The following is a 27,332-nucleotide window of genomic DNA, read 5'->3' on the forward strand; positions in this document are numbered from 1 at the left end:
TTCTTGTTGCCTTGCCTCAGCTTTTACCTTGACTTTTGGAATGAGGGCAAATGTCACAGTGGTGGATATTACTTGTATTTTCCCTCAAGAGATAACCTCTTGAGAGTGTGTGTGTGTGTGTGTGTGTGTACCGTGCGTCTCTGTAATGATGTATTGGAGGGTGACACCATTCACGTCATATTGCGCCAATAGCACACAAGCCTGTCATTCAACATGCATGCACACAAAATATAAATCTGTTTTTGAATTCTCACAAAGGTTTCATGGTCAATAGAGGTATTTATTATATTATTTAATCAAAATCAACAAGCATGTTCCATCATTCAGATACATTTTATACAAAATCAGTCATTAATAGGCAAATTACACACTGTCCTTAGTCAGACAGAAATATTGTCTCATTAAACACGTGACAATAGTTATTACAGCAAGGGCTCCACACTTACAGGAATTATGTTATACAATTATTATGGCTCTGAATGGCACAAAAGTCAGTCTACTGTACCACAGCAGCAAACACGCCCAGGTTAACTGGAAGTACAGTATTAGCAGTAGCCACACCAGATTAGTCCAGATTACAGATGATGTCCCTACTGTAGGTCCAAAGACACGTACCTACAGTCTAAATATTGTGCTCAGAAGCGCCTGGAATGGAAACATTCAGGACCCACAGTGTTGTTATGGTATATGTTATATGGTATTCATGAGGATACTGTAACTGTGAGTTACTTAGCATTGTCCTCACAGTGGTTGGATTTCAGTTTTTTGTTTTTTTTAAGAAAAAAACACAGACCTGTCTGAACTGAGTGGTGCTGTGTGTACTACTGTACTGTACAAGCCCTCCTCCCTGGCCTTTGTGTGTGTGTGTGTGTGTGTGTGTGTGTGTGTGTGTGTGTGTGTGTGTGTGTGTGTGTGTGTGTGTGTGTGTGTGTGTGTGTGTGTGTGTGTGTGTGTGTGTGTGTGTGTGACGCTGCCCAACAGTGCCATCCAGCGGTATTGTCATGATACTTCCGTGCTCATAAACAGACAGACAGACATACACACATAGTCACGTATAGGAGTGGCTAGCACCACTCAAAATAATAATCAAATGGGTGTAAAAGTGCATGAGAAGTATTCATGTGAGAGGAAGATTTGTGAAGAAAGCTATAGATGAAAAGGAGAAGTCAGACAAAAAGGAAGGTATGATCATAGAGGATTCAGACTCTAAAACATCCTGAAACACTGAAAGAGGAGATAAGCATCCTAGACACTTCTGGTGGAGGTTGGGTCCAGCCGGGCTCTGAGTTTCACAGCTTGGCCTTGCCTGGTGCAATCTGGAGGCTCTGTAGTTTCATGGCCATGCCCATGTTCCCCGTGATTTTAAGCTTCCCCTGGAAGAACGCCTGAGAGGACAGAGAGAAAGATTGTACAGGTGAGTAATAGTCAAGAGCCAAACTAAGAAGAATTCAAATAAAAACACAATCTGTGAATGACAGCATCTCTCAGAGTGTAAAGATTTACACATGCAGTAAAATGTCTGTTAAAGGGATAGTTCAGATTTTTTGAACTTAAGTTGTATGAAATACTTGCCATTAATATAGTGGTTGCAACTGTATTAATTGATTGCCCGAGTCCCGTGGTTGGAGTTCTGCTCTGGTTTTGGTCAATATTAAGTAGTTCCGGTCATTTTGTGGGGGGCACTGGGGCCACGCAGTAAAAGTAAATTAATCCACAAAACGAACGTAATTTGTATTGTTGACCTATTTCTAAAATATTAGCGCGACTTTCGTTCAACTTTGACCCCTCTATCACATGGAACTATTTTTTGGGCGTAGTGATATGGACACAAAAAACATAGTTCTGTGTGATAGAGGGGTAAAAAAAGAACGAAAGTTTCACTAATATTTTAGAAATAGGTCAACAATACAAATTACGTTAGTTTTGTGGATTAATTTACTTTTACTGCGTGGCCCCCAGTGTCCCCCACAAAATGACCGGAACTACTTGATATTTCACCAAAACCAGAGCAGAACTCTCACCATGGGACTCGGGCAATCAATTAATACAGTTGCAACCACTATATTAATGGCAAGTATTTCATACAACTTAAGTTAAAAAAATCTGAACTATCCCTTTAAGATCTGCTTTGTCATCATGAACAGATGGCCGGGGCAGACAGAAATGAAAGGACACGTTGTCTCAATAATCTCCATCTCCAGGAGTATGTAACATTTAGTCAGCCAAATCTAATGTGGACTGGAAGAGGGGCAATTGCTTGTTGCGTTTTAACTTTTCATTTTTGTTTCTCCCAACTCTCCATAATCACTCCTTGTATTTTCCCTCAAGAGATAACCTCTCCGTCCTATTCACAGGCCATTTAATTTATACACATTTACCCGGCACTCTACTTCTCTTTCCACCTATTTTCATGTTTTTGTGTGTGTGTGTGTGTGTGTGTGTGTGTGTGTGTGTGTGTGTGTGTGTGTGTGTGTGTGTGTGTGTGTGTGTGTGTGTGTGTGTGTGTGTGTGTGTGTGTGTGTGTGTGTGTGTCTGTGTGTGTGTGCGCGTGTGTGTGTGTGTGTGCGCGATGCGCTCTGTAATGATGTTTTGGAGGGTGACACCATTCACGTCATATTGCACCAATAGCGCACAAGCCTGTCATTCAACATGCATGCACACAAAATATAAATCTGTTTTTGAATTCTCACAAAGGTTTCCTGGTCAATAGAGGTATTTATTATATTATTTAATCAAAATCAACAAGCATGTTCCATCATTCAGATACATTTTATACAAAATCAGTCATTAATAGGCAAATTACACACTGTCCTTAGTCAGACAGAAACATTGTCTCATTAAACGTGTGACAATAGTTATTACAGGAAGGGCTCCACACTTACAGGAATTATGTTACACAATTATTATGGCTCTGAATGGCACAAAAGTCTACTGTCTTTATAATGTGTACATAGTGTCTCTCCTCCCTAGTGTTCAGGGAACGGAGACAATGTGGAGGCCTTGAATTTCACATGCATAATTAATTAATTGAATTATACCTTGTCTGAGAGATTGAATGTGAAAAGGCAACATCTCACGTATCTTGTTATATCATTTCATTTGCAGATAAAGAAAGAGAACAAAATGTACCGTCTGTGGATTCATCTTCCCCGTCATCAAAGCCAGAAGGTTCTCGTCGCCCATTGCAATGGTGCAGTCCGCCTTCTTATCTAAAGGATACAGAAGTTAAAGAGTATATTACTATACATTTTGTGAGAATATGCGGTATTGTGCCGATGTTGTATAATAAAGTTGTATAATAATGTTGTAATAAAAAGGATATAAAAAAAAAGATAATAGTACAAAGTTGATTTTGTTTTTATTTTAAAAAGTCCATTTCATAACTGAAACTGGAAAAAAAAATTGTGTATAACAGACTGAAAGATAAAGGTTGTACATTTACTAAATGTTAATGTTTTTGTATATTTTCTTTTGTGGATTTTCCATGTTCTTTAGTACATGTGTCAAACTTTTATTTTTGTGAAATGACAAAGGAACATGGATACTGTTCATTCAAGTGCATTATAAAACATTTGAAAAGGGAAGGGTGACTGCTGTTTAATTCTCAACTGTTCTGGATCTCATTATTTACATCACAAGTTATGAGCTTTCTATCTAGCACCTCTGCTGGAACAGAGGAATTAGGTATTTGTAGTGGACCAAGATTATTTTCTATGGAGGTTATGTCTTGGGTTTGGGTTGAACTCCAGAACTTCGCAGGCTAGGTATAGAGAACAAGTACAAAACCTACAAAACACCTCAATATATTTGTGTGTTTTTTTTAATGAATAAAGACAGCACTATAACATGAAAGTATTCATACAAATGCATGGTAGGGAAATATGTTCATGGCAAGGACCGCAACATTTACACTTATTAGCCCACAGACCCCCATTTGAAAAGTATGAAGGCCCCCCAGTTTGACATGCACCACATGCACCAGATTCAGTTGGTGATTTGTGTCATTTTTTGTAAAACAGGCCCCTCCCACTAACTTTGGACGCCGATTACAGCCGAACGATATGGACTATGAAAATTCTGGCTGTGGCGTTTTCATCGGATAGGTCCAGAGATCATGTGTACCGATTTGTGTGAGATTTGCACAAAAGCTGTAGGTGGAAGAGCAAAAAGTGTGTTTTAAATGTGTGTTCTAAATGGCGGAAATGGGCGTGGCCTATATGGGTCATGACCCAATGGGCGTGGCCTATATGGGTCATGACCCAAGGAATCCATGGAAAGTGAAAATTTGATTTTACGACCTACGGTTCAAGAGTTAAGACGAAATGTAAAGTGGGCTGTTATAGCGCCACCATGTAATTATGTAATTATTCATTACATTAATTTTAATAATTATTATGAACCTCCCCTCCAAGTGTTGTAACTGTAGCTCAGACGGTTTCTGAGAGAAAAGTACTTGATGTGAGTTTTCGCATTTTCCCATGTAAGTGGATGGGAATATTTAATTCACTAATAAATTCGTTATTAATTTATAATTTGTTGAATTGGAAAAAGGGCTTCGTTAAGACCTCCATATTATTATGGTCAATGTCTGTGTGAAAAGTGGGAGTGATTGGTGCAGGCAGTGAGGAGCTACAGCAGTGTTTCTGACACACATTCAGACATTCATTCATTCATTCAGACAGACAGACATTGAGTTAATTATAGTATGCTGATATATGATATGATGATATGATAAGAACACGATTTTCTAGGCCAGCAAAAAAGGGTTTATGTAATAAGTGTTTATGTAACCTGTTGTTGACACAGGACCTTTGTAGGGGTTTAATAGCCAGGTTAGTTTGTGAGGGTTGTGTCCAAAGTGTGTGATTGATGGCAGGTGAACATCATGCATCCCTACTCTGTCAAATAATAACTTGTGAAGGTTGCAGGTGGAAATGAGCTTAATGGAGGCAGTCATATGGAGACAGTGCCTGTGCTTCTTTTTATTTTATATTGATGTTGTTTCCTGTTTTGATGTACTGGGCTGCCGCATAAGAGACTTTAGAATTAATGGGTGTCAGTATCTGAATACTGATATACAGTATTATTGATTTCAGTTGTTACAATTAAAAACAGCAAGTTTACATGAAGTTACATAACGTTAATATAAGTATTACTAAATGTGGTTGAAATTACAAAAATATTCTACACTGAAAGATAATTGTTAATATCTCTTCACAATTACATTTGTGACTACTATGGGCTATTTGAGTGACGGAGTTCACAATATACATACTACTGGTGAGAGTGCAGATACGGAATGTAACCTTGCGGAGTGAATGTGGCAATTGATGATGGCCCTCTCCATCATCAAGGTTGCACTGCCTCGGCAATCGGCTCTCATTATTGCTGCTTGACAAAGCAGTTATGGTTGCCACTCAGCGGATTCGTTTATAATAGACCATTATCAGACTGGGATGCTGTTGATAGATTCTGGATTTATACAATAATAATAACTGGCTCTAGGCTCGTCTCGTGTGTCACGTATGTGAGTCGGCATGACAATTACGCATGGCTATGAATACTTATAGCTCGAATGAAACGCTGAGTGAAGACTATTCATGAATCTCACGTTCCAAGCGCTATATTTGGTTATTGTACCACCAATTCAATAAGCGACACGCACAGACGGATATGCTTGGCTGAGTGCATTAATGCTCCAATATGCACACAAATGTTTTGTAGTATTCTGTAACAAGTTTGCTGAGGTATGCTAATATTGCTGTACAGACTGGGAGGGGTTGAGGAGGTGCTGTACAGACTGGGAGCGGTTGAGGAGGTGCTGTACAGACTGGGAGGGGTTGAGGAGGTGCTGTACAGACTGGGAGGGGTTGAGGAGGTGCTGTACAGACTGGGAGCGGTTGAGGAGGTGCTGTACAGACTGGGAGCGGTTGAGGAGGTGCTGTACAGACTGGGAGGGGTTGAGGAGGTGCTGTACAGACTGGGAGGGGTTGAGGAGGTGCTGTACGGACTGGGAGGGGTTGAGGAGGTGCTGTACAGACTGGGAGCGGTTGAGGAGGTGCTGTACAGACTGGGAGGGGTTGAGGAGGTGCTGCACAATGGATTTCAATGAGTTGCCAAAGGTCAACAAAGTGTGAACCCTGTCCTCCAGAAGCTGAGTTACAGCCCAGGTCAGAGTGCACCACAACTCTACCAAGTCTACCAAAGTGTTGTCTACAGGTATATACTGGCACACAGTAACACCGAAATTAAACATATTGGGCTAAATTAATTAATGGTATTGCCTTTAGCTGTGTTTAACATCTATGACATGTCAACATGTAGACTATGGAAGGGTCCATTTTTCCCCAGTAATCAGAATGAAATAAATGGTGTCAAAAATAATTAGTGATTTATTGTTGGTGAGAATGCAGCTGAAAAGTACAATTGTGTGTAATAAAGCAGCAACAATGCGCTATAGGGCCCAGGCGGTGGCGTAACCATCTGGGCACCCGACTGGTAATCCAGTCGCAGTGTGCCGCGGGTTCGACTCCCGAGCCCGACACGGCCTTTACTGCATGTCTTCCCCCATCTCTCTCCCGTTTCCTGTCAGCCTACTGTCTGTCCCTTCAAAAACCAATAAAAGGCGTAAGCCGCAAAAAAATATATTAAAAAACAAAAAAAACAATGCGCTATAGGCTGTTCAAGGTGGGTGCATGCCTGCATGGGCCCACTGGGCTGTGTGAGGTCAGGTGGAGAGGTGATTCTGGTGGAATAAAATACATGATGTCATTGTCCACCATCCAGCATTGCTTTGTTTTCATTCTCCATGCATAAAATTGGAATATCTCACCCATTTGCTTACTATGTGGGTCAAATAAAAATAATGTGCTTGTTACTGCCTGACTGTCACTCTGGGGCGGGGTAGGCGGCCAGGAATAGGCCAATAGAACAGCGTAAAACTGCCCCAAAAAGGCCAAAGATTCGAACGTGCATGTGCAGGGGGGCCTTCGAGCTTCAGTGCCCAGGGGCCCCCAGAGGTGTTAATCCAGCCTTGTCCTGTGGTATAACAATGTTGCCTGAGTCATTGAAACCCATTTTAGGGCAAAGATAGACACCTCAGTGTCACACGCACGCACGCACGCACGCTTCAGTGCCCAGGGGACCCCAGAGGTGTTAATCCAGCGCGCGCACGCCGCACGCACGCACGCACGCATGCACGCACGCACGCACACACACACACACACACAAGAACGCACCTGTGTCATTGGTGACGGAGCCCTTGCCATTTTTGACATCCACTACCCAAACTCCCTCTTTCCCATCAGGTCCATCTTTGACCTTGAACGCAAACACTCCCCCAATCTTCTTGACAAACACCTCTCCTTCCTGGAGGGGGGAGAGAGAGAGAGATAAGCAAACCCCTTCTTTCTTTGAAGATATGAATTATGTTCCCCAGAACTCATAAGGACAGGTCAAGGCCAGAGCTAAAAGCTTTTGAGCCATTTGTTTTAGGATGCCGTTTTACCTCTTGCAGTTTTTTCTCAATCTCCTGGAAAACGGCGTAGGCTTTAAAGTCCTCCAGCCCGCTGGCTGCAGCGGTAGCAACAGCAGCGACATGGGGCCTGCGGACAACAGGGTTAATGGACCATTAGATAAGGATGTTCCACAGTGTGACCTTGAAATCCATGTTGGTGCTCTGTGTGTGCGTGTGCATGTGTGTTTTGCCATGGTTTGCGTTGGTAATTGTTTGCTGCAGTCTCTTGAATTGACAAGAACAATGTTGCTTGTTGAAATTCTAATTATCTGTTTCTCTCCAACTCACTCACTTACCAACACAAACCATGGCAAAACAAGAAATGATCACATAGTGATATTTGTCAGGTGAAAGAAGCGCTATCTCCGTTGTGTTCTTGTCTCCGTTGTGTTCTCCCCCCCATATTTTTTTAGTAACGTGTATGTTTGTGATTGTGTGTCACAACCTCGCGGCCTTTGTTTGCGTTCGTTTCCGACGTTCTGTGCGTGGTTCAATGACTGTGTTTTGTTGTGCAGCTGTTGTTGCTTCGAGGCTGCGGTCGTAAAGCTTGCTCGCTATGGTGCGGAAATCAGCCCTTTTGCGGTGCGTGTGGCATAGCTTAGGAGGCAGGCAATCACACTACACTCCCATTGGCTTAGGCAGCGTGTGTGGCAGCCAATCAGGCTAGGCCGTCAGTATGACTAGTATGTCTACATTTCATGAGCGATCATTAGTCAGGTTTCACCTGACAAAAACACACAAGATAAATATGCCCAAAATACATTAATTCATTTGATAATTTCAATTTATTAAAAACCTCCATCACTCCATAACCCATAGGTAGGGTAAAGTGATAGTATTTGGATAAAACAAAAGGTATTTTGTTAAACATTTGAAGCTCTGTATTATTGTTTTTCAGGTAGGTGACAAAATTTCAGCCAAACAGGAGAGAGTACCAGTTATCAGCTTAATTCTTATAGTGTTTCTCTGCTCATTTCTTTCCACTTTCATCACTTCAAATTTCACTTGTATTTAATGAAGAGCATACATGAAAACACCTTTTAACGGAACAAACACTCTATAGCAATGAGACAATAGAATCAATCAGAATAGAGATATTTTACACTTATTTTAACCAAAGAGAAATGTACATACCCTACATTTAACCACTTAAACCAATACAGTGACTAGGCAATGGTTTGGATTTCAATTGAAGATACAATAGGTGTGTGTGTGTGTGTGTGTGTGTGTGTGTGTGTGTGTGTGTGTGTGTGTGTGTGTGTGTGTGTGTGTGTGTGTGTGTGTGTGTGTGTGTGTGTGTGTGTGTTTCTCTGTATGTGCGAGTCTGAATGTCCATTAAAGCGCAGCTCACAATTCAGTGATGGGGAGGGGGGAGGAAGTGGGAAGAGGGGTGTTTTGGTGTTTCTGAGAGACATTCGATCATGAGCCTGATGGCCTGTGGGCAGAAATGTTCTTTCAGGCTAGTTGTTGTGAAAAAGGGACGAATCTTGCTATGTCCCGCCCCAAATTTGCATACTGGGCTCTGGTTGGTTATGTCCTGGTTCCAGACGAATCTGGTTGGTCCTTCGGGTCCGCGAAGTCCCCCCACAATTGAGAGGGGCCAGACTTTTTCATTGCAAAGGCAGATCAAGGCGGAGTCAAGACATGGCGACACACTGGACATGTGGCAGACCTTTGGAGCCATGTGGCGATGCACTCTCTGTGGAAAGCGTGCTTACAAGGCAGAGTAGAGTACACCTGCCCTGGAATGTATTCACTACAGCACACTGAACAGCAGTCCTCCACACTGACATGGATGGTGATATGGGGCAGGCAGTTTATGAGATTCTCATTGGCTGGTGGTTGGTCAAACTCAACAACCGGGTTGCTATCCAGATCAGCGTAAGATGATTCTGATTCTGCCTCCACACCCTCGACGGCATGTATGAGTGCCAGCCTCTCCTCCTCTGCCAGCCTCAGCTGCTGTGTCAGCCACATCGCTTGTGCAAGCCTCTCCTGTAACAGCCTCTCCTCCTGTACCCACCTCTCCTCCTGTACCCACCTCTCCTCCTGTACCCACCTCTCCTCCTGTACCCACCTCTCATGTACCAGTCTCTCTTCCTGTGCCAGCCTCTCCTCGTGTGCCACGCTCTCCTCCTGTGCCAGGCTCCTCTCCCATGACCGCCTCTCCTGTACCAGCCTCTCCTGTAACAGCCTCTCCTCCTGTACCCACCTCTCCTCCTGTACCCACCTCTCGTGTACCAGTCTCTCTTCCTGTGCCAGCCTCTCCTCGTGTGCCAACCTCTCCTCATATGACAGTCTCTCCTCCTGTGCCACGCTCTCCTCCTGTGCCACGCTCTCCTCCTGTGCCAGGCTCCTCTCCCATACCAGCCTCTCCTCCTGCGCCAGCCTCATCTCCTGTGCCAGTCTCATCACCTTTGCCAGTCTCCTCTCCCATGCCAGCCTCTCCTGTACCATCCTCTGCTCCTGTACCAGCCTCTGCTGTGCCAGCCTCATCTCCTGTGCTAGCGTCATAACCTGTGCCAGTCTCCTCTCCCATGCCCGCCTCTCCTGTACCAGCCTCTCCTCCTGTGCCAGCCTCATCTCCTGTGGCAGCATCTCCTGTGCCAGCCTCCTCATCCATGCCCGCCTCACCAGTGTCTGCCTCTCCTCCCCATCCATGGTCTGTGAAACTATACACTCTGGCTGTCGCTGACGCCACGGAAGTGAAATAAAAATAGAGGTTGATTTGTCTTTTGTGCTGGTGTCATCACGATGATGTCAGTCATATCCATATATGGAGATCCGATGTGTGATGTCAGGCTTTGGGATGGAGGGGGTCCCTGACCTCTGATGTCATGCTCATGTCACCATGACTCAGCCATAACCATATAAGGAGTTCTCAATGCAGCTATGCCCAAATATGGAGTCTAACCTCAACTTGTCGTCATGGCACCAGGCGCAAACCAATTGCTCAGCTCCATATATGGGCACAAAAGAGGCATGCCCATATATGGTCATATACTGATGACATCAGTATATGACAAGGAATGACAGATACAGCGATCTCCATATATAGGTACGAGCTTGACAAAGTATTCCACTACATTCCAAAAGGTTTCCATTGACATTGTCGGACCTTTTTGACTGTGTGTGTGTGTGTGTGTGTGTGTGTGTGTGTGTGTGTGTGTGTGTGTGTGTGTGTGTGTGTGTGTGTGTGTGTGTGTGTGTGTGTGTGTTTCTGTATGTGCGAGTCTGAATGTCCATTAAAGCGCAGCTCACAATTCAGTGATGGGGAGGGGGGAGGAAGTGGGAAGAGGGGTGTTTTGGTGTTTCTGAGAGACATTCGATCATGAGCCTGATGGCCTGTGGGCAGAAATGTTCTTTCAGGCTAGTTGTCCAAAGCTCCTGAAGCATTTTATCTTTGTTGTGAAAAAGGGACGAATCTTGCAATGTCCCGCGGCCCGCCCCAAATTTGCATACTGGGCTCTGGTTGGTTATGTCCTGGTTCCAGACGAATCCGGTTGGTCCTTTGGGTCCGCAAAGTCCCCCCACAATTGAGAGGGGCCAGACTTTTTCATTGCAAAGGCAGCTCAAGGCGGAGTCAAGACATGGCAACACACTGGACATGTGGCAGACCTTTGGAGCCATGTGGCGATGCACTCTCTGTGGAAAGCGTGCTTACAAGGCAGAGTAGAGTACACCTGCCCTGGAATGTATTCACTACAGCACACTGAACAGCAGTCCTCCACACTGACATGGATGGTGATATGGGGCAGGCAGTTTATGAGATTCTCATTGGCTGGTGGTTGGTCAAACTCAACAACCGGGTTGCTATCCAGATCAGCGTAAGATGATTCTGATTCTGCCTCCACACCCTCGACGGCATGTATGAGTGCCAGCCTCTCCTCCTGTGCCAGCCTCAGCTGCTGTGTCAGGCTCCTCTCCCATGACCGCCTCTCCTGTACCAGCCTCTCCTCCTGTGTCAGGCTCCTCTCCCATGACCGCCTCTCCTGTACCAGCCTCTCCTCCTGTGTCAGGCTCCTCTCCCATGACCGCCTCTCCTGTACCAGCCTCTCCTCCTGGCTCCTCTCCCATGACCGCCTCTCCTGTACCAGCCTCTCCTCCTGGCTCCTCTCCCATGACCGCCTCTCCTGTGCCAGCCTCAGCTGCTGTGTCAGGCTCCTCTCCCATGACCGCCTCTCCTGTACCAGCCTCTCCTCCTGTGCCAGGCTCCTCTCCCATGACCGCCTCTCCTGTACCAGCCTCTCCTCCTGTGCCAGCCTCAGCTGCTGTGTCTGCCACATCGCTCTCCCGTGCCAGCATCCTCATCCATGCTCGCCTCACCAGTGTCTGCCTCTCCTCCCCATCCATGGTCTGTGAAACTATACACTCTGGCTGTCACTGACGTCACGGAAGTGAAATAAAAATAGAGGTTGATTTGTCTTTTGTGCTGATGTCATCACGATGATGTCAGTCATATCCATATATGGAGATCCGATGTGTGATGTCAGGCTTTGGGATGGAGGGGGTCCCTGACCTCTGATGTCATGCTCATGTCACCATGACTCAGCCATAACCATATAAGGAGTTCTCAATGCAGCTATGCCCAAATATGGAGTCTAACCTCAACTTGTCGTCATGGCACCAGGCGCAAACCAATTGCTCAGCTCCATATATGGGCACAAAAGAGGCATGCCCATATATGGTCATATACTGATGACATCAGTATATGACAAGGAATGACAGATACAGAGATCTCCATATATAGGTACGAGCTTGACAAAGTATTCCACTACATTCCAAAAGGTTTCCATTGACATTGTCGGACCTTTTTGACTTTTGGCACAAACATTGATACTATAAAACAATGATTCAGTTCCTAATATCTTCTCACGAGAAATGTCTTGATGGCATCAGTGTGAAGAGGTGGTGTTGTGTGTCCTGGTGACCCTCCTGTGTTATGTGTTGTGAATTGAGGGGAAGGATGCAGAGGTCTCAGATGTACTGAGAAAGTCTTGATCCCAACTGAAATCTCTGTGACTGCAATAATTATTTAGTGTTCACCATGCTAGCACAACAATAGCTTCCATGCAGGGCCATGTCAACCTGCCGTGATTACAATCCAGACAGAAGTGGTGCAACCAAGAGGTAGGTTGAGGCAGCATACACTGTATAGTCAGGGTTGTTCATATTAGTAGGGATGCTCCGATCAGGCTTTTTGGGACCTATCCCTATCACCGATAGTTTTCCTCATGATCGGCCGATACTGGGGGAAAAATTGAATATTTCCAAAATTATTATATAAAACCCATGTCAAAACTGTTCCTGTGTGTGGGGAAGAAGGGGAGAATGTTTAGACCAGTCACAAAAAATGCAAAATTATATTATACTATATATCTGATTGACATTTATACCACTTAAATCGTGTAAAAGATTCTCCATATTCTGCTCCTCTCACAGGTCAGGTAATGAGAACATCACTGATGATGCCACTGCGTCTCACTAGGATGTAATCGATCAAGTGGCAGTGATTGAAGTGGGGATGCATCCAATTTGTTCTTGTGCTGGAACAACGTCCCCTGCTCCCTTATGGTCGTGCTGAGCAGTTATTCCAGTTAATAACCCATACTATTTTGATTTCCCCCTCTTTCCTTCAGTAGCGCAACCAAGGATGCACAATTGGTAGTTACAAGTTATATTCCATTAAACATATATTCCAACAGGAGCTTGAAATGGACACATTTCAACATTATTAGATTAGAAAAATGGCAAACAAAAAGATATGTACTGTACGTGGCTTTATATTTCTGGGTTGTTATGAGCTGCTTGTCATGCTGATGAGAATATTGATTTGGAGAATTCACACTAGTTCTCACAGAAGCAACAAAGCAACATGAAGATACAATATATCGACACATGAAGTTACACAATGATGCCCGACACTGCATAAAACAGAATACTCTAGTATGACCTCTAGCATGGTTGCCTCCACCGTGTGTGTGTGTGTGTGTGTGTGTGTGTGTGTGTGTGTGTGTGTGTGTGTGTGTGTGTGTGTGTGTGTGTGTGTGTGTGTGTGTGTGTGTGTGTGTGTGTGTGTGTGTGTGTGTGTGTGGTTAAGCCCTTTGGATAATCGTGGAAAAGGAATACAGGCGAGTCATTAAATCCCATACCAGACCTTCCTGATAAGTAATGGTTTTGAAAATATACATTTTCTACCAGACAGTGAGGATAATAAGCTGCTGTCGTAATAAATCAGACATTATTACAGGCCAAATTGCACTTAATCACAGAGCAATTTGTGATGCACTTAGGTGTACGTGACTCAGGCCGCACGAGAGAACAAGGGCATGCGTGATCACACTCCTAATTTCTCTGACATACTGTAAACTTCTTGGGGAAGAATCCCACACCAAGCAGTATTGGTTAGTTAAAAATTGTTTGAGAAGAACAAATTAAACAACAGCACCAACATATATCAATTGAAAAATGTCTATAGGCGTCCGCTAACTTGTAATGAGTTGTCATTTAGACCTTGCTCACCTGGCGTCCTGTGGGAATCCCATCTTGTATAAGGCGACGACCACCGCACCTCCTAAGCCAATGTTGTGTTGCAGAGCGACCTTTGCACCCGGGACCTGCCTTCTGTCAGCCAACCCCCGTAGCTGCCAACACAACTCTGCACACTGGGCTAGACCTGAGCAATGACAATGTCACAACAATGACACAACAATGACAATGACACAACCTTTTAGGACGGTGATTTTATGAATGCCATTTGGAAGGAAAAAAAAAAAAAAATTGCCTAAAGCCATAAATAGCCAATTTACAAGGTAATAGCCTACAATAATCTACAAGGTCACAACATAATGTGAGCTTGTAGACCCACTATTTCCAGTGCACGACTAAGCAAATCAACCATAACTCAAACCATAACCCCTAAATCTATTTTGTCTAACCCTAACACTAGCCCAAACATGAATCTTTTCCCAATTGTAAGCCCAAGTCTGAAAATACTTTTTAACCATAAAACCACAACTTCTCTAGCGAGGACCAAGGTCTATTTCTCAAATTCTACTATGCTTGTGGAGACATACACCACACAGCACCACAAGTACTGCACATGACCTTCTGTACTGTACGACATGTACATGTCTGTACTCTACGACATGTCCTCCACTACAACATACAGTAAGCATTTATATAATGCCTTTAAGAATCTACAAGATCTACAGGCTATTTTCAAATAGCTGATGTATACAGGGGTTAAAGTGGTTTAAACTGATTTGCTGGAGAACCCTCTCAAGGACCCTAATGAGAACCACTGAATTATGGAACCAGTGGTGTGTATGCCTGAGCATCAGACAGCACTATGTTGTGTCCTGTCAATACAGCACAGTTCGCGCACACACACACACACACACACACACACACACACACACACACACACACACACACACACACACACACACACACACACACACACACACACACACACACACACACACACACACACACACACACACACACACACACACACACACACTCTTGCCCTTTGGCCAAGTATAGGCAGTGACTCCCTCAGGGTCATTAAACTCATCAGCACTTGTTGTAAAACTATCCAGTTTCCCACCCTGTGGGTGGTATTGCAAGTGCGCCCCCAACTGATTGGCAAAACAAAACACTAAACATTTTATAGATCATATAGTATTAATCTAAAAATGTTATGTAAAACATATATGTTTTTTCTTTAAAAGCTTGAAAATGTTGTTTTCACAGTAGCACATAAATATGAACTTTTAACACTGCTGTGATGTTATGTAGCCTGAAGCCATTGCACCAACTCCACTTTATTATTGCCATGGTAACAACACATTTACTTGGTAAACATGTAGGTTGTATGTAGGTCAATAAACAACATGGACTAAACCAAAAGTGAATTTCATGAACATATACTATGTTAGTTCAAGTTGCACTGAGGCAGTCCATCCATCTGAAATGCATGCAGCCCTGCACCTATCTTCTTTTTTTTGTAAGATTTTTTTTGGCTTTTTCTGCGTTTATTGATAGGTTGAAAGTAGTCTGACAGGAAATGGGGAGAGAGATGGGGGGGAAGACACGTCGTCGGGATCGGGAGTCGAACCTGCGGCACGCCGTCAGGCTGGCTCAGCAGCCTAGGTTGAGCTAACCATCCGGGCCAGCCCACCTATCTTAAACATGGCAGATGGTTAGGCTGCGAACGCTTTTGAGCTGTTCAAGTGGACCCTGATCCAGAAAAGGTTGGGATTTGGGAACCACTATTGCAATGTGTCGTGCACTGATGAAACTTTCTCCAATATCTTTCTTAAACAGAGACGGGCAACCACTTGACAGACTGATGTGACACCTCCCTCCCTAATCTTACGAGGGCCGGGTCCTGTGTTGGCGTTAAAGCTAAGCGTTTCATCTCATTAGGCTTTTACATTTCACCATTATCCAAATGAGCTAAAGCACTTAAGGGTAAAGACCTCTGCATGCCGAGACTTCTGCACAGCACCAATCTGCTCCCACACGGCTTGTGTGTGTGAATACAGTTTACAGGGCGTAAAGGTCAGTGGGGATAACGGCATCTATGGCTATGTGATCTGATTTTTGTCTGGGATCTGATTGGTTAAATCAAATCTGAACAGTAAAAAGATGAAAAGTGATTTTTGATAATCATATTTGAACGGCATTCCTACATGGTTTGAAATGCGATTTTATGTCTGGACGCTTGGACACAGAAGCCTGATTTATACGTTATCGTATGATGGTGTCCACCACGTAAAATAGACAATGTACAAGTCACAATGGGTTGAATCCGCGACGAGTTGCGAGCTTGTAGCTCTGTAATTTTCAGAGACTAATAATAATAATAATATTCACTTGCAAATAATAAGTGTAGAAAGTCAGTCCTAAAGATCACATTTGAGGTCGGATTTGCCTGCATTCTCAACAAAGTCTGTGAGACAATTAGAATCCAAGTCAGCACAGCATGCATCCAAAACTGGACAGTGAGAGGCAAGATCAGTAATTAAGCGTATTTTAAAAACTAGACCAGTTAATTATTAACAAACGTGCCTGTTGCCCTCCTTCCCCTCCCTGCTGTGCATTACGTGCCACCACTGGTGTGTCAAAGACAGCAGGTCATCACCACCGGTCAATGACCTGCTGACCATGCTGCCCCTACTGGCCCACTGGGGGCAGTGGCACGGGTCTAGCGAGCATCTATGGGAAATCCCTCCTCAGCTCACACCATGACCGAGGAGTTAAGGGTCAGAGCATTAGAGTTAAGATTAGGAGCAAGACAGGGGATCAGCAGAATGCCGCTCAGAGAGACGCCGTGGCTTAGCAGACCGGGGCACCTGGAGTCCGAGCGAGGATGACCCAGAGAAATCCCAAACAGAGATGGGATGGGAGGAGGGAGAGGGACGGGAGAATGATAACAAGACACACACGCGGTATCTGTGGACCCAGTGAGGTTAGGGGATGAGGTGGGGAAAGAGTAAGGGTTAACAAAATAAAATAAAAACACACACTATATATTATACTGTATCTCTGCTGTCTGGACAAAACACACAGCAAATGAAAAGAATCCAGCTCAAGTGGAGTTAGGAGGTTTTTGTCGAAGAGCTTTTTAATACTTTTCATTGGTTAAATATATTGTTTTAACCAACACACAGACGTAAATAGCACTGATTTATGAAAAAAAAAGAAGATATACCATACTGTCACAGCCCTGTTGGCGACACATTTTTCACCTCGTCATCCCATGCATCGTCTGTGCATCTATAACCTCTGTGTGTGCATGGCATGTGTGCGCATGTGTGTCTGTGTTGTGTTTGTGTTTGTGTGCATGATGGACAAATTAACCTTTACTAGACACTTATGGACAAGCAAGTAGTGTATACATTTCTGCAGTCAGAGTCATCTCAACGCTCCATGGTTTAATATCCAGAGGGATTAGCCGCATGGAAGCCTCAAAACCGACTGGCCTCTCACATGCAAGCTTATATGGTAGGTCACTTTTACCCAGTTACAATCCTGGAGCCGTCCCTGTGAGAGCACTGCCACCAGGTGGCCACACATAGCACTAACACTGTTTATGAAAGGTTCTGTCATTTCCAGATACTGACCAGGGTCCCCAAGGAGGGCTCTATAATTGGCGGCTTCATGTCATGTTGTGAGCTTGTAGATCAGCCATTTTCACTACTTCTTAAACATTTATTTTCTAATTTATGGAATTTCTTATATTTTTATTTTTATTTGTTTTTTGAAAATGTTTTGAAATAATTAAAAAATAAAATGTAGGAAACCAAAAATAAAGAGACCCATAAAATTGTGTCTGCGACCCACAAATGGGTCGGTAGATGTCCCTAAAGACCAGAGGGAGTTTTGTCGTGCAGTACCTGTGGCACCTAGAGGATGTCCTTTAGAGATGAGCCCTCCGCTGGGGTTCACCACATATTTTCCCCCATAGGTGTTGTCCCCTCTGTCAATCAACTCTCCTGCTGTACCTGAAATGATCACACAGATTAAAACAGTGGTTCTTGAACATTTTCACATCAAAGGACCCACAAAGTTATACTGTATGCTTTTGGCCGCGGACAGATACACCTATTCATTACCAGTGGTAACTTTGGTTACTAGTTACGTTGTACATTTTTATTATTATTACGAAACCACTTCAGACCTATATATATTATATATATATACTTTGGCCATTTGAAAATAGCCAATCTACAAGCTGTTGTGAGCTTGTTAGATCTGCTATTTTCAAAGGATTTGAGACCTTGTGAAATGGGACCTCCTGCATAATGAGTACTTTTACTTGTAAGTATATTTTCTTGTAAATACTTTTGTACATTTACTCAAGTAAACTTTGAATACCAGACATATTCCTACAATAGGGTATTGATACTTTTACTTAAAGGAGCATTCAGTGATTTGGGTGATTTGGAAAACCACCCAGTCCGCCCAGGCAACAAAATGTGCACATGCACGCTCTACAGTGAGGGGAAGTGCAACAGGCCAACAGCATGTGCACCAAGGCCCGCCCCCAGTCGATCATGATTGGAGGAAGGCCCCTCTCATCCTGATTGGATGAAGGCTTTGCCACCCGCCACCAAAACTGAAACTAGGGTTTTTTGACCCCAGGGGCTCACTGGGGACAGGGAGGAACTCCTTATATGGTCAGCACACTCTATAGTAGGGAGGATTATCCAGAAAAAAAGAAAAAATAAGTTATATTTGAATGAAGTGAAATCACTGAATATACCTTTAAGTAAAACATGTGAGTACTTCCTCCATCACTGTTCATTACTACCCAGTACGCCAGAGGTACTGCGGTGAGACTCACCCTCTGGGCACAGCCCCAACGCCTCGTACGTGATCAGCTCATTGGCTGAGAAGCAGTCGTGCAGCTCGACCACGTCGACATCGCTGGGCTGCAAGCCTGCCGCCTCGAAACACCTCTTAGCCGCCAGCTGAGTCATGTCATACCCCACCTGGAAGGAGGCAGAGTCATGTCAGAGTCATATCATACCCCACCTGGAAGGAGGCAGAGTCATGTCATAGTCATGTCAGAGTCATGTCATACCCCACCTGGAAGGAGGCAGAGTCATGTCAGAGTCATATCATACCCCACCTGGAAGGAGGCAGAGTCATGTCATAGTCATGTCAGAGTCATGTCATACCCCACCTGGAAGGAGGCAGAGTCATGTCATAGTCATGTCAGAGTCATGTCATACCCCACCTGGAAGGAGGCAGTCATGTCATAGTCATGTCAGAGTCATGTCATACCCCACCTGGAAGGAGGCAGAGTCATGTCAGAGTCATGTCATACCCCACCTGGAAGGAGGCAGAGTCATGTCATAGTCATGTCAGAGTCATGTCATACCCCACCTGGAAGGAGGCAGAGTCATGTCATAGTCATGTCAGAGTCATGTCATACCCCACCTGGAAGGAGGCAGAGTCATGTCATAGTCATGTCAGAGTCATGTCATAGTCATGTCAGAGTCATATCATACCCCACCTGGAAGGAGGCAGAGTCATGTCATAGTCATGTCAGAGTCATGTCATACCCCACCTGGAAGGAGGCAGAGTCATGTCATAGTCATGTCAGAGTCATATCATACCCCACCTGGAAGGAGGCAGAGTCATGTCATAGTCATGTCAGAGTCATGTTATACCCCACCTGGAAGGAGGCAGAGTCATGTCATAGTCATGTCAGAGTCATGTTATACCCCACCTGGAAGGAGGCAGAGTCATGTCATAGTCATGTCAGAGTCATGTTATACCCCACCTGGAAGGAGGCAGAGTCATGTCATAGTCATGTCATAGTCATGTCATACCCCACCTGGAAGGAGGCAGAGTCATGTCATAGTCATGTCAGAGTCATGTCATACCCCACCTGGAAGGAGGCAGAGACGGAAAGAAATGCCATACCGTTGATGTCGGACGGAAACCTCCTATCTCCACAATCTGACTTTTTACTTAAATTAACGCCCTGCTCGATCTATACTATACTACAGCGTCACACAAAAGCATCAAAGATAGCAGATCCACAAGCTCGAAACTTCTGAATTTGAATACTGAAAAGTAACTGTTTTGGACCTGTGAGATTTCCACCTGACTGAGACGATATATCAAGGGCTTGTATACTGTCACTGTCGGGCAAGAACCATGCATTTCCATATTCTATTAACATAACTTTGTATGTCTTACTCTTTTCATAGAGTAATGCCCTATTTTGTTGTATAAGAGTGTCACGCAAGAGCTCCGGGCAGAGAGATGGGAAGACAGGACAACCCCTGATTCTCACCATCTTTATGCAGCTGTTTTCTTCAAACGTGGAGGCTAGGTCTGTTACCATCTCCTGGGCAACCATCTCCACGGCCTGGCCCTCCAGACCGTGGCTCCTCACAAAGGCCTCACTGGCCAAGACCGCTGCACCTGCGCCGTCTGAGGTAGGGCTGACAGCAGAGATACAGGGTTAGGTCAATGTGGTCATGGTGGAGCTAAGAGTTAACACAGTAACTAGGACGTGGCTAATGGCTGGCTACACGTCCTACTGCCTCTGATTGGCTGACCTCATACATGCTTTAGAATGGAGTGCGGTGGATGTTTTTAATGCCGTCATGTCATAGGTCTATTTAATAACTCCCGTTATGGCCCAATCGTATCCCCTTTGTTAATTTCAAAATAAGAAGAGGGCATTTTTCCTCTTCAAAACGGTGTTTCTAAAATGTCTGAGCCCAGATACAGCAACGTGCAGCTAGCGGGAGTGGGTAGTGCGGGAGGTGGGACACCGGAAGTCAAGGAAGAGAGAATTTGAGAGAAGCTACATTTCAAAAATAGATAAAAAATACTCAACGGCAATGCAGATTAGCGCAGATTATTCACACAAATTTCTGCAGCAGCCTACTGCAACTTTATGCATGTTTGAAAAGTTTCACCTGACCAACACTTAAGCGACGTTATAATTGTCTGTGACCAGACAGTGGTACCGGGGCGTACCAGGGAGAGTGGATTGACATTCAAGGGACCCTTGTTACCGTCTCCCCAAATACACATCTAAACAAGGGTACCGAAAGGGGCTCCAGTAAAATCTACTACTATATACATTTAATTCTCCCCAATAACCCGATGAGCACCGCTACTGCAACCAAGAAACACACTAACCATCACTAGTAGCCTGTGGCTTTGATTTGTGAGGCTCTTACCAGCATTGCAGGAGTGTGAGGAAATCAAACACTTTCTTGGAATTAAAGACCTGCTCCAGACTGTACTCATTCTGGAACTGAGAATACCTGCACACACGCGCACACACACACACACACACACACACACACACACACACACACACACACACACACACACACACACACACACACACACACACACACACACACACACACACACACACTTCATTTTACACATGTGTATTAATGGACAACTGTACAAAGCCAAATTATTTTAGTACACAGCATGCTTTTGAATTGTATTCACTGCTTTGAAGAGCAGCAGTGGCTCAGGTGGTAGAGTAGCAACTTGGGAATAAGAAGCTTCCTGGATCCCTTAAGGGGATATTTATTATATTTTATTGTATTTTGATGCAATGTGGTGTGGTGCTAAAGCTGTAGTCGAAATCCAGCTTAGTGTCCAAGTGTCCGTGTGTGTGTGTGTGTGTGTGTGTGTGTGTGTGTGTGTGTGTGTGTGTGTGTGTGTGTGTGTGTGTGTGTGTGTGTGTGTGTGTGTGTGTGTGTCATGTCTCAGATGCAAGAAAAGCAGGAAAACGCGTAATAACAAACTATGCCTTACGGGTTGTTGGTGGAATGCTTGTGGTTCTTCCACCCGATTTTGGCAAAGTGTTCCGGTTTAGTACCTGGAAGACACAGTAACCGCAGACACAATGCGGTGTACATGCTGAGGCTGAACAAACTGCATACTCGAGATGGAACAAAAAACATTAAACAGCCAGTAAGCAGTAAGCAATTCAATCAAAAACGTGGCATTTCACACTGAACATGTCACAATGTGGATTCCTTTCTTAAACTTACCATATTTCTCCATATGTTCCTTGCCAGCATTGCCAAACATCTGTGCGGCTGCTGGTGCAGCAACCATGCCATGGCGGTTGATCATCACCTCCATGTGCTTGTCCATAGGGTTGGTCCTATCCATGAACTAACAGGCAGACATTGAAATTATAGCTGGGGTATATGAATTAACCAGATAAGCAGAATTTCATTACTTTGTTGTGCGATGCTGTCGCGCAAAAAATAGCTGTTTTAGCTTTTTCTTTTTATTATCTTTTAAAAAATGTTGAACACTTTCCTCATAATGGCATGCCCAAAATAGGGATACCAAGTTGAAAGTGGTTAAGCCTTAAAGGTATATTCAGTGATTTCACTTAATTCAAATATCACACCATCATGCGATGGGTTAATAAACTAAGCTTTAGAAGCAATAAGCCTGTCAAAATATCAAAGCAAGGTTACAGTGTAACATATTGATTTTTATGCAGCGCACACACACACACACACACACACACACACACACACACACACACACACACACACACACACACACACACACACACACACACACACACACACACACACACACACACACACACACACACACACACACACACACACACACACACGATCGATGGTTCTTTACCTTTGCGGTCAAAGAGCCTCTTTCCATCTTCTCAAATCCAAGGGCAAGCGCACAGTCAGCGAGACCTGCAATAAGAGGTGAGGTGTGAGAAATGGCCAAATGGGAGGGCGGGGGGTGTCAGAGATCACACACAGTTGAATTGCTCTTCACTTGAAGTCAGCCTTTCGATGCAAAAACAACACCTACATACTGTAGTATAATGGGACAGTCACATTGAGCAACCCTGTCCACCAAATAAATTAGCCACTCAATGGGCTATATGCATGCAATTCTCCCGCATTCAGCGTGGGCCGCCACTGGACTTCCGGTCACCAGCCGACTCATTGATAGTGCACGTACAGTCGTGATTTTGTAGGAATCAACTTGAGTTATTTAAACCACACTATTTAATTTGATTATTTGATGGTGTGTTTTTTCATAGTTTGAATTGTTTGTGTGGCGACATTGACATGACATGAGTTAAAAACGTCTTCAATCTCCTTTTAATAACGGCAGCTCTTCCAGTCTCCCACTCACCCACTCTCACTGCTCACGCACTGACCAACTGTCTCTCTCCCACCCGTGAGGAATATATAATCTGCCTCTCTCACACGCAATATCTGTATCATAGCTATCTTTCTCTTTCTCTGATTCTCACACACGCACGCACGCTCTGGTGGGAAACACTTTGCGTGTGTGTGAGAGAGTGAGAGTGAGAGAAAGGTATAGCTATGATACAGATATTGTGTGTGCCCGTGAGAGAGAGAGAGATGATTGCACAGATTATATATTCCTCACTGTTCACGGGTGGGAGAGAGACAGTGAGTCGATCAGTGCGTGAGCAGTGAGAGTGGGTGAGTGGGAGACTGGAAAGGCTGCCGTTTTTAAAAGAAGATTTAAGATGTTTTTAACTCATGTAATCATGACATGACATGTTGCAGCCATGAATCATTTGACCATTACAACCCTCTTGCCTAAGTCATCTTCTTCCTGGACCAGACGCCTACTAACTCACCTCCCTGGACCAGCTGTCGGGCCATGAAGAGGGCAGTGGAGCCCGTGGAGCAGTTATTGTTAACGTTGATGATGGGGATCCCAGACAGGCCCAGGCCGTGGTAAATGGCCCTCTGACCACAGGTGGAGTCACCTGAGGGACAACAGCACAGCCTCAGTTTAATATGTTTGCCGTTGTTTGTTATTTGGTAGTGCAGGTCAGGACGGACGATATGACATAAAAGCTATCACACCAAACCATGGACCAAACGTTGAAAGTTGATGTCAGATGTCTCATTATCGGCACGTTTTGTCTTAACTTTCTTAGACAATTCAACAATGAACTTACATGTTTCATATATTTATTTATTTAAAATCAGTCTTCAGAAGGACAAATAAAGGCAACACAGCAAACATTTGGGTATTTTATTTGCCATTACATTATATTGTTTAACTACATACATTACAAATATGTTTTCACATTGTTCCACTATAACAGTATTATATAGTCAATATCAGGCCCCTTACCATATACATATCCTACACATGCTTGCTCAATGGCAGAATATGGGATTCCTGCATCTGCTAAAGCCTTTTGACCTGAATCAGAGAGGAGGTATTAGATAGTTAATCGTGAATAACAACACCCATTTCACATTAAAGTAATTTGTCTTAACAATGATACATGCAACATGACCACACTATGTCTATAGGCTCTCAAGATAGTATAGTATAGACAGTCTATATATACTGAATATACTACACATAGTGGGGATACGCACCTGCTTCCTTAGCCATATCAGGATAGTCAAAGTCCTCCCGGGATCCAGGCTTCTCAAACTGGAAGACAAATTCAACGAACAGTATTTTAATATTATTAACTCAATCTGGACCTATTGCACACATGTCCACCCCTGAAGGGCCTCCCTTGAAAGAATGGTTTATTTTGGTCTTAATTTCTCTTAAATCATACTGTAGGGGGTTAATTTCAACAAACTTTACAGAGAATATTTGGACCAAAAATGTGTAGGCTGAAGCCATAGCTTATAGTGCCTACACTTTTTATCTTAAATTATACTAATACAAGTAATAACAAAACAAACAATAACAAAACTTTGATACAACAGGCAAATCAAAGGAAGACATTTAGTCGAATCACATGGTGGAGATAATACATTTTAGGTTTATATCAACTATATTATCTTTAAACATTCTTACATTTATAGATTGAATTGCACACTTTTTGGTCATTGTCACAACTATTCCATATTTCTGCTGCCATAACCGATGGACATTTAAATGTTGGTTCTTGCTGTTGTGATTTCAAACATCAGCATACCCCTCAGCTCATAATAGTATTTTCATTTGGAACCGTTTCTGAATGCAGCTTGGAAGCAATTTCTGTTGTGCTTTGAGGCCAACAAAACTGTTTTCTGAGTATTATATTACTTTCTGTGAGATGCAAGCTGCAATTGTAAAAACAAAAGGCCACAAAAGACCAATTGGACTGTATTTGTAGTTCATGTGAGATGACATTGTGCTGGATTACGCACATAGCTCATGTTGATCCACACAAAAAATCATTCTCCATTTCACTGTTAATGGGCTCTACAACACACCAAGATGGTAGTTCTGCCGACTTGTGTATCTCAAAGTCACATTCGTTTTGTACAAAGCCACACTTGGAGATTGCCCTTTTTGGAATGGGCCTCTGCTCTGGACCCTATCACACCAGATCAAGTAGTTACCTCACACTCAAGGTGCCCAAGGTCCACTCTGAACTTGGTAAATCTGCATTTGATTGATTGATTGATTGATTGATTGATTTGATTGATTGAAATATTTATTAACAGTTTGCAGAATTACAGTACATTTCAAGCACAAACTCAATACAAAGACTGTTAACTGTGAGTGGACGACCCAATTAAGCATTACACTTGTTTACAAGAGGGTTCACCATGTTCAATTCATTGATTGATTGATTGATTGAAATATTTATTAACAGTTTTCAGAATTACAGTACATTTCAAGCACAAACTCAATACAAAGGCTGTTAACTGTGAGTGGACGACCCAATTAAGCATTACACTTGCTTACAAGAGGGTCCACCATGTTCAATTCATCAAAACATGAGACGTACAAATAGACACTTCTATATAGACAAAGAACAGAACAGGAATTCATCATAATGGAGGTAAAAAGGGAAAAGAAATATATACAGTGAGGGAAAAAATGTGTGGGGGGGGGGGCTGTGGGGGGGGATTCAGATTTTACGGGGGCCAGTTTCGAATTGCAGTCATCCGTAGGTGCCCTTTGAGAGCGGTTTTGAAGGAGTCAAGGGATTCACATGTCTTAATGACTGTTGGTAGGGCGTTCCACATTTTAACTTCTATGGCCCTGCTAGTACCACATGGAATGCCCTGCAGTGCAAAATACATTGAGATTAACCACTCTAGTACCCTTGAGTCGTTTTAGAACCCTGGTGACCGACCAAACGGGTCACGGCACAATGCAATTGGTTTTAGAAATTTGTTTTAAATTTGTCTTGGTCTCAAATTGATGGCGATTGGACTATGGTGAATACAAAAACAAAAAACACTACTATTTATATATAGTAAATATAGCCCAAAGTTGTACTGGCTCTCAAGCTGCAACAAGACAAATCGACACCTGTTGTGTATGTGTCAACAGTGTCAATGCCTCCCACTGACCATGAATCATGGACTTTGATAAATCATGCAACCAACAACAGATAACGTCAAATTACACTAAACCAGCATTGAGTCTTATGTTACACACTAGTAATAACAGCTGTATTTCAATAGTCTGTTTGGATCAGCTTGCAGAGCTGTCAACCCATATGTAGCTAAATAAACTCAACAGTCTGATGTCACAATAATGTTATTTTTTTCCATCAACAAACAGGCTTAAATGCGAGGGTAGTGATTGTGCAAGTCAAGAGAGCGTATAGCAAAAAAGTTATAGCGTCTTCTCTTCTAAGTCCAAGTTCAGTTCAGTAAAGCCAAGCTGCTGGCAGTCAGTCACTCTATGTGGCATTTAATTATTATTACCTTTGTCATTCCAACGCCTATGACAAAGACTCTGTTGCTGTGCCTTAGGGGTGCCATGGTGGTGGTTCTTCTATCCAGTGGGGCAGAGGGCAGCAGGCAGCTCAGCAGATCACACAGCAAAAGAAAAGAATACACAACCTGAACTGAACCAGCGTCAAATGATACCACCAAATGAAAACAGGACTTCCGGTTGTTGACTTCAAAGTAAAATCCATGTTGACATATTACGCGTGTTCATATTTATATTTTTGTTAAATATTTATTTTATGTTTTAATAAGCGGGGGTGGGGGGGCAACGCATGCAGATCAAAATAAGAGGGAAGATAACGTTGAAAACAAAATAATAAAATAATGGGGTAAATCGGGAGCAATGCGGTATGCTGGGTAAAAGGGGGGAGGCTGATCTACAAGCAAAGCAGCGCGTCGCACTGCGACCAACGCGACGCATCGTTTAGCTTGTAGATCAGTTCTTTCTGGCGAGCGACACTCTCGCGAGATGATTTGTGGCCCGCCGTACGACGGGGTCGTGCACTGAACAATAGCCGATCTACAAGCTCACAACGCATCGCATCCGCCACGCGTGATGAACT

General features: G+C 43.7%; 1 protein-coding gene across 1 annotated transcript; it reads right to left on the reverse strand.

Moving 5' to 3' along the window:
* Positions 1–270: 270 nt before the first annotated feature.
* scp2a (sterol carrier protein 2a) lies at positions 271–26,874 on the reverse strand. The gene is made up of 16 exons (XM_079530449.1): positions 26,743–26,874; positions 24,454–24,511; positions 24,200–24,271; positions 23,694–23,825; positions 22,700–22,764; positions 22,075–22,201; positions 21,836–21,899; positions 21,238–21,324; positions 20,337–20,487; positions 18,873–19,020; positions 17,923–18,030; positions 14,039–14,192; positions 7,508–7,604; positions 7,239–7,368; positions 3,130–3,209; positions 271–1,385 (listed from the first exon to the last, which is right to left on the reverse strand). Exons 1-16 carry the CDS (start codon positions 26,797–26,799, stop codon positions 1,290–1,292), a joined length of 1,626 nt encoding a protein of 541 aa, XP_079386575.1. The 5' UTR covers positions 26,800–26,874; the 3' UTR covers positions 271–1,289.
* Positions 26,875–27,332: the final 458 nt, after the last annotated feature.

The sequence above is a fragment of the Electrona antarctica genome (assembly GCF_951216825.1).
Source record: "Electrona antarctica genome assembly, chromosome: 19".
NCBI classification, from domain to species: domain Eukaryota; kingdom Metazoa; phylum Chordata; class Actinopteri; order Myctophiformes; family Myctophidae; genus Electrona; species Electrona antarctica.

Coding starts and splice junctions, on each gene's coding strand:
- scp2a (XM_079530449.1), bottom strand. CDS start 26,799: ATGGCACCCCTAAGGCACAGCAACAGAGTCTTTGTCATAGGCGTTGGA. Junction 22,765..23,693: donor CCGACAGCTGGTCCAGGGAG/GTGAGTTAGTAG, acceptor CTCTTATTGCAG/GTCTCGCTGACTGTGCGCTT. Junction 3,210..7,238: donor CTCCGTCACCAATGACACAG/GTGCGTTCTTGT, acceptor TGTATCCTTTAG/ATAAGAAGGCGGACTGCACC.